This window comes from Pristis pectinata, chromosome 2 (genome assembly GCF_009764475.1).
Source record: "Pristis pectinata isolate sPriPec2 chromosome 2, sPriPec2.1.pri, whole genome shotgun sequence".
Classification (NCBI taxonomy): domain Eukaryota; kingdom Metazoa; phylum Chordata; class Chondrichthyes; order Rhinopristiformes; family Pristidae; genus Pristis; species Pristis pectinata.
The window spans coordinates 96,504,023-96,519,287 of record NC_067406.1 but is presented as its reverse complement, the minus strand read 5'-3'; the positions used below and the strand labels follow the sequence as shown (position 1 = coordinate 96,519,287).

General features: G+C 42.3%; 1 protein-coding gene across 8 annotated transcripts in view; it reads right to left on the bottom strand.

Annotated features, from left to right (window-relative positions):
• trim2a (tripartite motif containing 2a) overlaps positions 1-15,265 on the bottom strand; it is a 221,913-nt gene that overhangs the window by 101,220 nt on the left and 105,428 nt on the right. For all 8 annotated transcript variants that reach the window (XM_052039372.1, XM_052039391.1, XM_052039411.1 and 5 more), the window contains one exon: positions 6,368-6,546. In XM_052039372.1, coding sequence (XP_051895332.1) covers positions 6,368-6,501 — 134 coding nt within the window. In that variant the 5' untranslated portion in view covers positions 6,502-6,546. The remainder of the gene's footprint in view (positions 1-6,367; positions 6,547-15,265) is intronic.

The following is a 15,265-nucleotide window of genomic DNA, read 5'->3' as shown; positions in this document are numbered from 1 at the left end:
ATGAAAAACAGTAACTGTCTGTCACTACAATCCATGTATGAATATTCAGAGTAATCCGGTGGAGTCCACTTTGTCATTAATCTGTAGAGGGAAACAGGTATTTGTGTGGACGGTCATGATTCGAATGCCTTTTGGGGTGAGGCAGATGCAGTGGAGTAGTCACTGCTGAGTAGACACTGAGGTGTTGTATGGGTTCCATTGTGGAACATTTGGATTTTATAATTACTCTATTTTCTCTCTACATCTATGTTTTGTCTTCAGTCAACAGTGGTTGTTGAAGAAGCCTTTGATCACGTTTCACCTTACGGCTTGCTGAACTGAACTTTGAGAACCATTCCTGGACTTGGAGTTTGGGAGTTTGCCACACACACACACACACACACTTCAAGTTTAGTTTTGGGGTTAATGTTTAAGATTTAACATTTTTACTTTTATTTTTCTTATAAGTAGTTATTAATGAAGTAGTTTTAAACACTTATATATGACTCAGTGTTTCTTTTGTTGCTGGTTTATAACACCATACACACTATGCCAATTTCCTGAGTAAATACTGATGCAAAAAAAAGCTGTTTAACATCTCCCCCATCTCCTTGAGGAAGTGAAGGGTTAAGAATTGCAACCATACCCATAACTGGTAAACAAAAAATATATATATGCCTTTATATTTCTCTAGTAAGGACTAGCAAGCTGCTGACCCACTAGTTAAATTGGAATGTTAAGTATGTTAACTGCCTTTGTTTCGGGTAATGGACCATTCCGTTATGTCAGACTGTGGCGATACTGGGTGTAATTATCATCGAGGTGGAGGCTTGGTCTAAACAATGAAGGGTGATACATGCCTTTGAATGCCTTGATTATAATTCGATTATACTAAGACAAGAGGTGTGATAGCTGTCTCGGGATCTCTATAGCTTGACCGAAACTCGCGGCGCCGTATGCATGGGATGTGTGAGACAATTCCTGTATAAATGTCTGTCTGCCCTTTGTGCGGGGAGAACTCAGGAAGCGACTCTTAGTGAGTGCTGAAGAGAATTCTCCTAGTGGTGCACTGCTAATAAAGGTATTTGTTTGAATTGACCTCGTGGCACTGTGTTACTTACAGCGGACAGAAGGGGAAAATTAATTTCGGGACGACATCCTGAGGCTCCACACATAGCTGACCACTCTGATCTTCTAGGGGACCAATTTTGTCCCTTACTATCCTTTTACTCCTAATATACTTGTAGAAACCCTTTGGGTTTACCCTCACATTATCTGCCAAAGCAATCTCATGTCCTCTTTTTGCCTTCCTGATATCTTGTGGTATCCTTCAACAACCTTCTTCATTATCCACAACTCAAGCAAGTTTTGTATCATATGCAAGCTTAATCATCAGCCCAGCTACATTTTCATCCAAATTATTGAGATACATCACAGATTCCTGTATAACAGTGCTTGTCACAGATCTCTAGTCAGAATGACAACCCTCCACCACTATCCTCCATCTTCTTTTACCAAGCCAAGTTTTGAATTTGATCTACCAAGTTACTGTAGACTCCATGCATATTAATCTTCTGGATGAACCTACCATGAGGGAACTTGTCAAATGCCTTACTGAAATGCATGTACACAACATCCACTGCCCTATCCTCAATCACCTCCTCAAAAATCTGAACCAAGTTTGTAAGACATGACCTGCCCCACACAAAGCCATGCTGACTATCCCTAATAAAGCCATGCTTTTGTAAATATGCACAAGTCCAAAGCGTGCTCTCCAATAGTTTCCCTACCATTGATGAGAGGCTCACTGGACTATTGTTTTCTGGATTATTCTTATTGCACTTTTTAAAATAAAGGAACTCTTACATTCCAGGTACTTATCACTCTCTGGATGAAGGTGGCCCCCTCATATTCCCTCTATCTCTTCCACTTACCCCAAATTTGTCTCCTCTTGATTTACTTACCTCTGATATGGGGATTTTCCTGTAGTCTACACTCTCTGTACGAATCAATTTTATACACCTCAAAATCACATTCGCTCCCGTGAAAACACATCTAACTTCTCCAGCCTTCAGACTGCATTGGGACACACCAGAAGTTCAGCCGAGGATTTCAGATCTGGATTTTTTGCTAGCTCAACTACGATTCCCAGCATGATGTCTGCACCCAATGACGGTAATAAGAGCACAGAGCCAATTTCCAGCATTACAGTATGAATTTTAGGTAAACTTGTCCAACAGACCATCATTGATCACACATGTTAGTTTCAGGTTTCTGCTGCTTAAAGACGCATGCCCAGCATCAAACAAAATTACAGATTATACAAGATTACGGCAATTCAGATAACAGAAATTTGCCCTTACAGTATTCGCAAATCACAACAAAAAATGAGATACAGAATTTATGCAAAACAATAAACAAAATACATAGTGAGAACTGAATTAGTTTAACCAAGGACAACAATTACAGGCTGCAGGTTCACAGCAGGAGAATACTGAAGAGGTTTGCTCTGGAAACTGACAACCAACAGCTCTTCTCCTGTTTGTACAATGACACTTTAAACATTTCTAGACATCCATTAATTAAAATCAACAGCCCTTTCTCTTCTGCCTAGAATACAATAAAAATTCCTTTGCCTATCGACTATGCACCTGCAGTGGTATTACTGTTAATAGAAAAACTTCCCATAGGATGCATTTCCACCTATAACCTATAGTTCGATATTGGTATTAGTATGTTATTGTCACTTGTATGGAGGTACAGTGGAAAAACTTGTCTTGCATACTATTCATACAGATCAATTCATTACACAGTGCATTGAGGTAGTACAGGGTAAAAACAATAACAGAATGCAGAGTAAAGTGTCATAGCTACGGAAGAAGTATAGACAGTAAGGTGCAAGGTGATAACAAGGTAGATTGTGAGGTCAAGAGTCCATCTCATCACATAAGACTATTGAATGGTTCCCTTATAACAGTGGGATAGAAGCTGTCCTTGAGCCTGGTGGTATGTAACCTCAGGCTCCTGTATCTTCTGCCTGATGGAAGAGGGGAGGAGAGAGAATGACCCAGGTGGGTGGGGTCTTTGATTATGCTGGCTGCTTCACCAAGGCAGCAAGAGGTATAGACAGAGTCCATGGAGGGGAGGCTGGTTTCCGTGATGTGCTGAGCTGTGTCCACAACTCTCTGCAGTTTCTTGTGGTCACAGGCAGAGCAGCTGCCATACCAAGCCATGATGCATCCAAATAGGATGCACTCGATGGTGCATCAATAAAAATTGATGATTTGACAATTTGGAGTGTCAAAAAGGACGTGCCAAATTTCTTTAGCCTCCCAAGGAAGTAGAGGCATTGGTGAGCTTTCTTGGCCGTGGTGTCTATGTGGTTGGCCAGGTGATGTTCACTCCTAGGAACTTGAAACTCTCAACCCTCTCGACCTCAGCACCATTGATGTAGACAGGAGCGTGTGCACCACCCCCCTTCCTGAAGTCAATGTTTGTTTTGCTCTTTGTTTTGCTGACTGAGGGAAAGGTTGTTGTCATGATACCATGTCACTAAGCTTTCTATCTCCTTTTTGTACTCTGACTCATCGTTATTTGAGATACGACCCACTACGGTGGTATCATCTGCAAACTTTCATTATGGAAAATAGTGATACAGACACAAATGCAGAGGTATACTGCATTTGCCTGACTGCTCCACAGCATTCTGGAGGTTGTCTGCTTATTCTACAAAATGCTCAAGCTCAATACTGACTCTTCTTTCTGCCTCCGAAATTACTTGCAATGAGTGTTTTCCTGGTGTTACTATTCCTGCTGTGGAGAGATTTAATAGGAACTAGTGGCAACTTTTTCACCCAGAGGATGGTCTGTATATGGACTGAACTGCTGGAGGAAGTGGTTGAGGTTGGTACATTAACAACATTTAAAAGACATTGGATAAGTATATGGATAGGAAATGTTTAGAGGTATATGGGCCAAACGTGGGCAAATGGGACTAGCTTAGATGGGATTCTTGGTTGGCATGGATCAGTTGGACCAGAGAGCCCATTTCTGTACTGTATGACTATAATATCAGAGACAGAAACACAGTCATGCATGGTAACTAAGGGAGAGGTAGGACCCAGCACAGGAGGGCAAGTTGAGTCAAATATAAAATGTTGAAGTGAGCAAGCTCAGTCAACAAGACAGGCTAGGGAATGAGGAATGTTTGATGGACTAAACACTATTTTAATGCAAGAAGTCTGGTAGGTAAGGTGGGGGATGCAGGGCATGGATTGGTAGATGGGACTGGAATATGAAGGAAAATCAGGGGACAAAAAGAGGACACGAGATAACTTTGGCAGATAAGGTAAAGAAGAACCCCAAGAGATTCTACAAGTATATTGAGTAATGGGGGGGGGGGGGGGGGGGGGGGGGCACGGGTGTGGGGGAGGAGGGAAACAAAAGAAGTCCCCTTAAGGATCAATGTGGTTGTCTCTGAATGGAGCCACAGGAGATAGGCAAGATGCCCATCTCCTGTGTTTACCTGAATAAGAACCCTCCCCTACCACCGCCTTCTTCCACCAAGCCAATTTTGCATCCATTTGGCTAGTTCACCCTGGATCCCAGGTGACCTAACCTTCCAGACCAGCCTACCATATGGGGCCTTGTCAAAGCCTTGCTGAAGTCCATGTACACAGCATCTACCACCCTGCTCATCAAATCTCTTGGTCACCACTTCAACAAACTCAATTAAAATTCGTGAGAAACTATTTTCCATGTACAAACCCATGCTGACTATCTCCAATCAGTCCTTGCCTTTCCAAATGTAGATAGATCCCATCTCTCAGAATCACTTCCAGAAAGGCTGGACAAACTTGGATTTTCTTCTCTGGAGCGTCAGAGGCTGAGGGACAACCTGATAGAAGTATATAAAATTATGAGAGGCAATAGATAGAGTGGAGGGATATAGATTATCTACCCTATGTGCAGGCAGGTGGAATTAGTTTAATTTGGTATCATCGTCGTAGAAAGGGCCTGGTTCTGGGTTTTGAGTGGCATTGAGTATAAAAGTTGGGACATCACATTGCAGCTATACAAAAATCAGTTGAAGCACTTGGTAAATTATGTAGTTCTGGTCACCATACTACAGGAAGGATGTAGTAACAGTAGAGTGCAGAAGTGGTTCACCAGGATATAATTATACAAAGGATTCAATAGGCTGGGTTCATTCTCACTGGAATATAAGAGAATGAAGGGTGACCTTAGAGGTTATCAAATTATGGGGGACATCGATAGGATAGTCAGAGTCTTTCCCCAGTGCAGGAGAGTCTAGAGCTGGAAGGCACTGGTTTAAATTTCTCCCCTCTCACTTTAAAGCAAATCTGAGTGCAAGTTTTTCTGCACAAAGGGCTTTCCGGAACACGCTACCAGAGGAGATGGTGGAGGCATATATAATTACAACATTTAAAAGGCATTTAGACAGGTCAAATGGATAGGAAAGGCATAGAGGGATATGGACCTAATGCAGGTAAATGGAACTAGTGTAGATGGACACCACTGTTACCATGGACAATATGGGCCAAAAGGGCCATTTTGTGTGCTACATGATTCTGTGATCATAACTTCAAATCTCAATTTCCCTTTCAATTATATGAGTGCATACCCCCTTGTTAATTTAAGGAAATATAAGGTTTAATTTACTTTCATAATTACACACCTCTATAGAACCACCTCCCTAGTGCTGGAAATTAATAACTGCTCATGAAGCAAAGATCTAACTGGTAACTTGTACTTCAGCTATTGGAGTTTTTGAAGAACTTCTACTCATCGAGAGCAGAAGCTCTTCAATAACAGTAAAAAAAAATTGAGCGCTCACCAGGAGCAAGCATTTCTTCAATCTAGCATTTTGTGCCATAGATTCAGTTTTATTATCCAAGTCTTCTTATTAACACCAATATATTTCAACTATAACTGAAAAATCATAAAAAAACTACAGATGTTGGCAATCCAAAATAAAAACAGAAAATGCTGGAACTGCTCAACACATCAAACAGCACTGTGGAAAGATAAATGGAGTTAATCCTTCAGATTTAAGATCATTCCTCATAAATTAGAAAGTGTTTATGTTGTGGCGCACCTGAGAACTGACTGGCAAGATTGCAGCAGCAAAGCCAATGCCAGCAGCTCTGAGACACTGTAAAAGATCAAAGCAGTACACCAAGTTGAAACTAATACAGTGCGGGGAATTTCTCGCACGGGGAAATCTGATAACACTTCTGTACACTTCACAGTTGAAGATTTGCAGGTGACACCATGTAATAAAGCAATTTCTACACTAAAATACTGAAAAAAGGTTTTTCTTCTTTCAAGCACAAATTTCAGTCAAATTTGGAAAGGTGTTACCTACCTCTCACAAAAAGTGTGCAGACAAGGAAGAACTTTAGGAATTTTGTAACGATCCAGGCAGATGCTGCAGATCAGAAACTGTTTGTCAATTTGGCGTACCACAGGACTGGTAATGCTTGAGCTGTCACTGGCCATCCTAAAGCACTGACATATGGGTCCAGTTTGGCCTCACCCAGCACACTGAAAGGAAGAGACAGGAAAGAATAAATATGAACTTTATAAAACAAATGGAAATTAAATTAACACTATTCAGTTCAAATGACTACAAATTTTCTCACAACTTCAAGCCAAATAAAACCATGCATCTAACAGATAAACTCAATGATATTGATGGATCATTGAAACAATTGTTTGACAACCTGTATTAACTAATTCAGGACATAATCATTAGTGACTCACATATCAGCCCATGAGAACCAACAGCAAACTCAAATGCAATTAAGGATATACCATCAAAATGGAACATGAGGAAGAGTGGCAGGAGTAAATACTAAGCAATTACCCTGATTAATACAGAATTGGATGCAGTTCGTCTTTCAGAGCAAGAGAACAAAGACATTAATCACAATAAGTTTATTTGCTGGTAAGCACGAGATAGAAACAAATGAGGGGGCCACATTAGGTAGATGGCACTGGGTGGGGCAGGGTAGTGACAGAGGCCAGTAGGTGATTAGTTACATCAACAACTCTAACAGTACTTCTTTATGCACTCGTGTGGATCTCAATTTCATTACCTTTGTCACAACTTCCACCCTACCCTAAAAAAATTGCCTGGACTCCCCTTTCCTAGATGCCAGTTTCTAACTCAGTACGGAAACAGGTCTTTCAGCTCATCCCATCAACGCCAACCAAGATGTTCATCTGAGCCTGCCCCATTTGCCTACAATTGGCCCATATCCCTCAAGGCCTTTTCTGTCCATGTACCCATCCAAATGTCCAATACCTAGAGCTCAACAAGTTTAACTACAGTGCAATCTCTTCATCTAAGTCATTTAACTTAAATTGCAGATAGTGGAGGCCTCAGCACTGATCCCTGTGGCACCCCATTGGATCCTTGGACCTTTGGAGTTGGCAACCCTTGGATCACTGATCCAAAGATGACCCGTTCATCCCAACTTAGTTTTCACTGTCAATCACCTATCCATGCCGAAATATATCCCTAACCTTGTGCATTTATCAAATGCCTTCTGGAAAACTAAATATAATACATCTATCGGTTCCTCTTCAGCCAGCATGTTTGTTAAACCCTCACAAAACTCCAGCAAATTAGTGGTCCGTTGGCCACCGAATCTGTGCCAACCATCTAGCACCCATTTATACTAATCCTACCCAAATTCCATGATATCCCTCCCTCATTCCCATCAACTCTCCCCAGATTCTACCACTCACTTACATACTAGCAGCAATTAAGTGGCCAGTTAACCTACCATATCACATATTTGAGATGCAGAGGAAACCAGAGCACCTAGAGGAAACACACTTGGTGAAAGGGAGTATGTGCAATCTCCAGAGGCAGGACCCAAGGTCTGGATTGAACCCTGGTAACTGGAGCCAAGAGACAACAACTCTACTAGCTGCTCCACTATGCCACTGAAACTAGATTTTCCATTCATAAAGCCATATTGACTCCGCTCGATTGCCTTACGATTTTTTAAATGTTCTGCTATTACTTCCTTAATCATGAATTCCAGTATTTCCACACAGACAGATGTTATGCTAATTGGTCTATTGTTTCCTGTTTTCTGGCTTCCTCTTTTCTTGTATAGTGGTGTTACATTTAGCATTTTCCAATCCATGGACTTCTCCAAAATCCAAGGAATTTTGATAGTAGATTTGTTGGTTGTAATCTATCTGCAGCAACTTCTATTAGGACCCAAGGATGCAGACATTACAGGCCTTTAATTGAGTTTGCTTGGTAAGTTTTCCTCTAGTGATAGAGATAGTTTTAATTTCCTGCTCCCAACAGCCCCTTATTTATCTCTTATTTTTAAAAAAATCCAATTAATCAGCATCTACTGTGAAGATCAATCCAAATTACGAACTTAGAATCTCTGCCATTTTCCATTATTACTTCCACATTCACAAGAGACCAAAGTTTACTTTTGCTACCATCATTCATTTATAAACCTGAGGAACTGTCTGCTTTTATATAACTTGCTAATTTATTCTCATGCTCTATGTTCTCCCGCCAGTATTTTTTGAGTCATCTTTTGCCAGTTTCTAGAGTTCCCCCAATCTTTTGGCCTACCACAAGTTTTTACTGTAATGTTTGCCTTTTCTTTCAAGACAAGACCTTCCATAACTTCCTTGGCTAACCCACATGTGATGCATCCTTCTCCGTGAGCTACAGATTTATGAAAAATCTCCTTAAATATCTGCCTCTGCTAATCTGTGCCCTTCATTTACTTCCCAGTCCACTTTAGCTAATACTGTTCTCATACTATTGTAATTGTCTAAGTCTAAAACACTAGTTTCAGATCTTCAAATTTTATTTGAATTCTACAATGCTATGAGCACTTTTTTCCCTTGGGGATCCTTAACAATAGATCATTGATTAATCAGGTTTCATTACACAGTATCTGATCTAAAGCAGCCCATTCATTGAACAGTACATCACAGTAACAGGTCCTTCGGCCCACAATGTTGTGCCAAACTAATTAAGCTAATGATGCCCAATTAAACCAACCCCTTCTGCCTGCGCATGGTCCATATCCCTCCATTCTCTGCATTTTTATGTGCCTACCTACCTCCACCACTGGCAGCACACTCCAGGCACCTATCACTGTGTAAAACAAAAACTTGCCCAATGCATCTCCTTTGAACTCTTCCCTTCTCACCTGAAATACATAGCGTCATAGTTGTACAGCACAGAAAAAGGCCCTTCGACCCATACTTGTCTATGCCAACCAAGATGCATATTCAAGCTAACTGCATTTCCCAGCACTTGGCCCTTATCCCTCTAAACTCTTGTCATCCATATACCTGTCCACATCTAAAGATGTATCTAATGTACCTGCCTCAATCACTTCCTCTGGAAGCTCATTTCATATATTCACAACCATCTGCGTGAAAAAGTTGCCCAAAGTCCTTTTTAAATTTTTCCAGTCTCACCCCAAATCTATGCCCCCTAGTTTTAGACTCCCCTACTCTGGGGAAAAGACTGCTACCATCCACTTCACCTTTGCCCCTCATGATTTTATAAACCTCAAGAAGATCACCCTTTATTCTCTTGCACTCCAAGGAATAAGACCTAGCCTATCCAACCTCTCCCTGTAACTCAGGCACTACTCTACTCCTGGCAGCATTCTCGTAAACCTTTCCTGCACTCTTTCCAGTTTAACCACATCTTTCCTATAACAGGGTGAGTAAAACTGTACACAGTACTTCAAGTGTGGCCTCATCAACGACTTACACAACTGCAACAATGTCCCAACTCCTATACTCATTGCCCTGACCGATGAAGCCAGTGTGCTGAAGGCCTTCTTAACCACCTTATCTGCCTGTGATGCCGCTTTCAACGAATTTTGCACTTGTACTCCTAGGTCACTCTGTTCCATTACATTCCTTAGACTCCTACCATTCAAGTCCTATACAAGTCCCTGGTCTGACTTTCCAAAATGTATCACCTACACTCAACTGTATCAAAATCCATTTGCCTCTCCTCAGCCCACCTCCCTAACTGATCAAGATCCACCTGCAATTTACAATAACATTCTTCACTATCAACACTTCCCAATTTTGTGTCATCTGCAAACTTACTGATCAAGCCTTGTGCATTCACACCCAAATCATTTACATAAATAACAACACTGACCCCTTCAGCATACCACTAGTCACCGGCCTCCTTTCCAAGAAAGGACCTTCAACCACCACCCTCTGCTTCCTACCTCCGAGCCAACTTTGAATCCACCTAGTTAGCTCTCCCTGGATTCCATGGGACCTAACCTTCCAGACCAGCCTGCCATGCAGGATCTTGTCAAAGGCCTAGCTAAAGTCCAAATAGACAACATCCCCTGCCCTACCCTCATCTACCTTCTGGTTACCTCTTCAAAAAAAAACTCTAAAACACACAAAGCTATGCTGACTGCTCCTAATCAGACTGTGTCTATCCAAATGCTGGTGGATCCTGTCCCTCAGAATTCCCTCCAGTAACTTCCCCACTACTGATATCAGACTGACCAGCTTGTAGATCCCTAGCTTGTCCTTGCTACCGTTATTAAGCAACAGAACATTAGCCACCTTCCAGTCTTAAGGAACTTCACCAGTGGCTAACAATGAAGCAAAAATTTCTACAAGGGCCTCTGCAATTTCTCCTCTAGCCTCCCACAAACTCCTAGGATGAACTCGGTCAAGCCCTGAGGATTTATCCACCTTAGTGCACTGCAAGGCTGCAAATATCTCCTCCCTGGTAATATGAATGTTGTGCAAAACATTTCCACTATTTTCCCTTATCTTAAGCAATTCACTAAACACCAAGGAGAAATATTTATTACAAATCTCACCCATGTCCTATAGCTCAAGACATTGGCGGCCCTACTGATCTCTAAGGGGACCTACTCTCTCCTTAGCCACCCTTTTACTCTTTATATAGTTACAGATCCTCTTGGGATTTTCCTGAATGTTATCTGCCAGATCCATCTCAAACTCTTTACCTTCCTGATTTCCCTCTGAAGTGTATTCTTAATCTTTTTATAGTCATCAAGGGATTCACTCGTCCCTGACCTCCTAAAGACAATGTATACTTCCTTCTTTATCTTGGAGAGTCTTTCTCCATAGTAAGACAGAAAAAAAATTGAGAACTCGGCCCATCCCCAGCAGTTCCACAAATAGATTTTAAAAATTTAAGAATTAAAATCAAAAATCACTTTTAAAACCCTCCTACTTACTAGAGGTCCCTTTGTCTACAAACAACCCAGCCCAATCAGCCTTTGCAAGCTCCTAATAATGTCAAAATTTGCTTGCCCCAATTCAGAACTTGAACCTGTTCTTGAATCAGTTCTGTCCTTTCCATAACTATTTAAAACTAATGAAACTATGGTCACTAGTCCCAAAGTATTCCCCTACCGTGACCTCAGTCACTTGCCCTTCCTCATTTCCCAGGAGTATATCAAGCTTTGCCTCCCCCTGGTAGGGCCCTCTATATACTGCCTGAGGAAACTTTCCTGAACACCTTGAATAAATTCCACCCCATCTAGCCCTTTAACACTATGGCAATCCCAGTCAATGTTAGCAAAGATAAAATCTCCAACAATCATCACCCTATTATCCTTACAACTCTCCCAATCTCACTGCACATTTCTTCTTCTAGTGCCCGAGGACTACTTGGTGGCCCATAGGTGATCATCCTTTTATTATTTCTCAGTTCCACCCATAAAACCTCATCAGATGATTCTTCAGTAATATCATCTCTACCTACTGCTGTGATGTTCCCCTTAATCAAAAAAGAAACTCCCCCCCTCCTCTCTTCACTCCACCTCAATCTCACCTAAAGCACCTGTATCTCAGGACATTAAGCTGCCACTCCTGCTCTTCCCTTAGCCATGCTTCCACAATAGCTATAATATCCCAATTCCACATACCCATGTCTTAAATTCATCCGTCTTACCCATCAGACTTCTTGCATTGAAGTAAATGCAATTTAATCCAACTGACTTTCCTTGTTCTTCGCCATGCTCCTTCTTGTCCCGCCTGTTCAATTTGCTTTCACTGTCTTTTCTATCAGTATCCTGCATCTGAATTGCCTCACTTCTACTTAGGATCCCAACCCCTGCCAATTTAGTTTAAACCCTCCCTTGGAGCACTAGAAGATCTCCCACAAGGATATTAGTCTCCCTCCAGTTTAGATGTAACCGGTCCCTGTTGTACAGCTCACCCCTGCCCCAGAAGAGATCCCAATGGTCCAAAAATCTGAATCCCTACCCCATCCACCAATTTTTCAGCCATGCATTTATCTGCCATATCCTCCTATTCTTTCCCTCGAGAAGCATGTGACACAGGTAGCCATCCAGAGATTACTACTCTGGAGGTCCTGCCTCTTAACTTCTTCCCCAACTCCCCATATTCATTCTTCATGACCTTATCCCTATTTTTACCCATATCATTTGTGCCCCTTTGAGAATGTTCTGCAGCCACTCAGACATCCCTGACCCTACCACCAAGGAGATAACACACCATTTTGGATTCCTGCTGGAGGCCACAAAACTTCCTGTCTGCCCCCCTATCATTAAAGTCCTGTCTGCCTTCACCATTCCCCACTGTGCCTCAGAGCCAGCCACAGTGCCATGGTCTTGGCTACTGCCGTTTTCTCCTGAAAAGGACATTTCCCCCCACAACAGAATCCAAAACAGTATATTTGTTTTTGAGGGGAATGACCACAGAAGATGCCTGCACTTTCTGCCTACTCCCCTTTCACATTTAAACCCTGGGAAAAGGTACCAGCTGTCTACTCTATCTATACCTCTATTTTTTTTGATAAACTTCTATCACTTTTATAAAATTCTCAGCCTCCATTGCTCCAAAGAAAACAACCTCAGTTTGTGCTGCAAGGAGAGGCTGGATACATCCTTTAATCCGGGTAACATACTGGTCAACCTCTTCTGTATCCTCTCCAAAGCCTCCACATCCTTCCTGTAATGGGGTGACCAGAATTGAATGTAATACTCCAGATGCAGCCTAACAAGAGGTTTATGAACCAGAGGTTTTTACCCATACTACATCAGTACACTCTGTACTAACCCAATGTAACTGCACAGTGTAATGAATTGATCTGTACAAATGACATGCGAGACAAGTTTTTCACTGTACCTCAGTACAAGTGACAATAATAAACCAATACCAATAAAGCTGCAACGTAACTTTCTGACCCTTGGACTCAGTGCCTCAACTAATAAAGAAAAGCAAGCCATACATCACCTTTACCACCTCAATTTGTGCGGCCACTTTTAAGGAGCTATGTACTTGGGCCCTAAGATCCCTCTGTACATTAACGCTGTTCAGGGTTCTGTCATCAACTGTGTACTTCCTCTTTATATTTGACCTCCCAAATTGCAACACCTCACACTTGCCCAGATGAAACTCCATCTGTCATTTCTTCACCCACATCTCAGAGTCAGAAAGCATGAAAACAGGCCCTTCCGCCCAACTGGTCCACACCAACTGTTGCGCAGTGAGCTAGTCCCATCTGCCCACATTTGGCCCATAACCATCTTAACCCCTCCTATCCATGTACTTAACCAGATGGCTTTTAAATGTTGCCAATGTGCTCACCTCAACCATTATTTCTGGCAGCTCATTCCAAATACACACCACCCTTTGCATGAAGATGCCCCTGATGTCCCTTTTAAATGTCTTGCCTCTGATCTTAAACCTAACCCTCTTGTTTTTAGCAACCCCATCCTGGGGGCGGGGGGGGCGGAAGACTATGTGCTTTCACTCTATGCCCCTCATGATCACCCCTCAATCTCCTACGTTCCAGAGAATAAAGTCCTAGTCTATGCAACCTCTCTTTGTAACTTGCCCCCCCCCCCCCACCACCCCTCATAGGCAACATCTGGTAAATCTTGACCGCACTCTTTCTAGTTTAATAATATCTTTCCTATAATTGAGCAACCAGAAGCATACACAATACTCCCGAGTATGGCCTCACCAATGTCTTTATATAACAGCAACATAACTTCCTAACTCCTATACTCAATACCTTAACTGACGAAGGCCAACGTGCCAAGAGCCTTCTTCACCACCCTATCTACCTATGATGTCACTTTCAGCAAACAATGCACTTGCACTCTTAAGTCCCTCTGTCCTTAACACTCCCAGGGCCCTACCATTCACCGACAAGTCATATCCTGGTTTGATCTCTCCAAATGCAATACCTTACATTTATCTGGATTAAAAGCCATTTGCCAATCCTCAGCCCACACATCCAGTTGATCAAGATGCCACTGTAGTTTTTTTCATAACCTTCTACACTATCTACAACACCAGCTATTTTAGTATCATCTGAAAACTTACTAACCACATCTTGTAAATTCACATCCAAATCTTTTACATAAATTACAAAGGCCCCAGCACCATGAGACACAGGCATCCAGTCTGAGAAACAACCCTCAACCATCACCCTCTGCCTCCTACCATTGAACCAATGAATCCAATCCACTTTCTCCCCCCATGTGATCTGACCTTCCAGACCAGCCTGCCATGAGGGACCACAAAGGCCATGCTAAAGTCCACGTGGACAACATCCACTGCTCTACCCTCTTGGTTACCCCTGGTCCATGAGATTTGTCAGACATGACTTCCCACAGTGCTGACTGTCCCAAATCAGACCCTGTCTCTCCAAATGTTGGTAGATCGTGTCCCTCAGAATCCCTTTCAGCAATTTACCCACCACCAACATCAGACTCACTGGCCTGTATTTCCTGGCTTGGTTTTGCTACCCTATTTAAACAATGGTACCACATTAGCCACTCTCCAGTCCTCCAGAATCTCACCTGTGGTCAGAGATGAAGCAAATCTCTCAGCAAGGGCCTCCACAATTTCTCCTCCAGCTTCCCACAAGGTCAAAGAATGCACCAGGTCAGACGCTGGGGATTTAGATTTATCCACCTTAATGCACGATGGCCTCCAACACCTTCTCCCTGCTAATTCATATGTGGCCCAAGACAACAACACTCATTTGCCCCATTTCCTTAGCTTCCATCGTTTTTCGCCACAGTAAAAACTGAAGAGAAATATTCCATAGAACCATAGAACAATACAGGCCCTTCAGCCCACCACGTTGTGCTGACCTTCAAACCACTCCTAAGACTATCTAACCCCTTCCTCCCACATATCCCTCTAACTGAAATTCCTCTATGCGCTTATCTAACAATCTCTTGAACTCAACCAATGTACCACCACC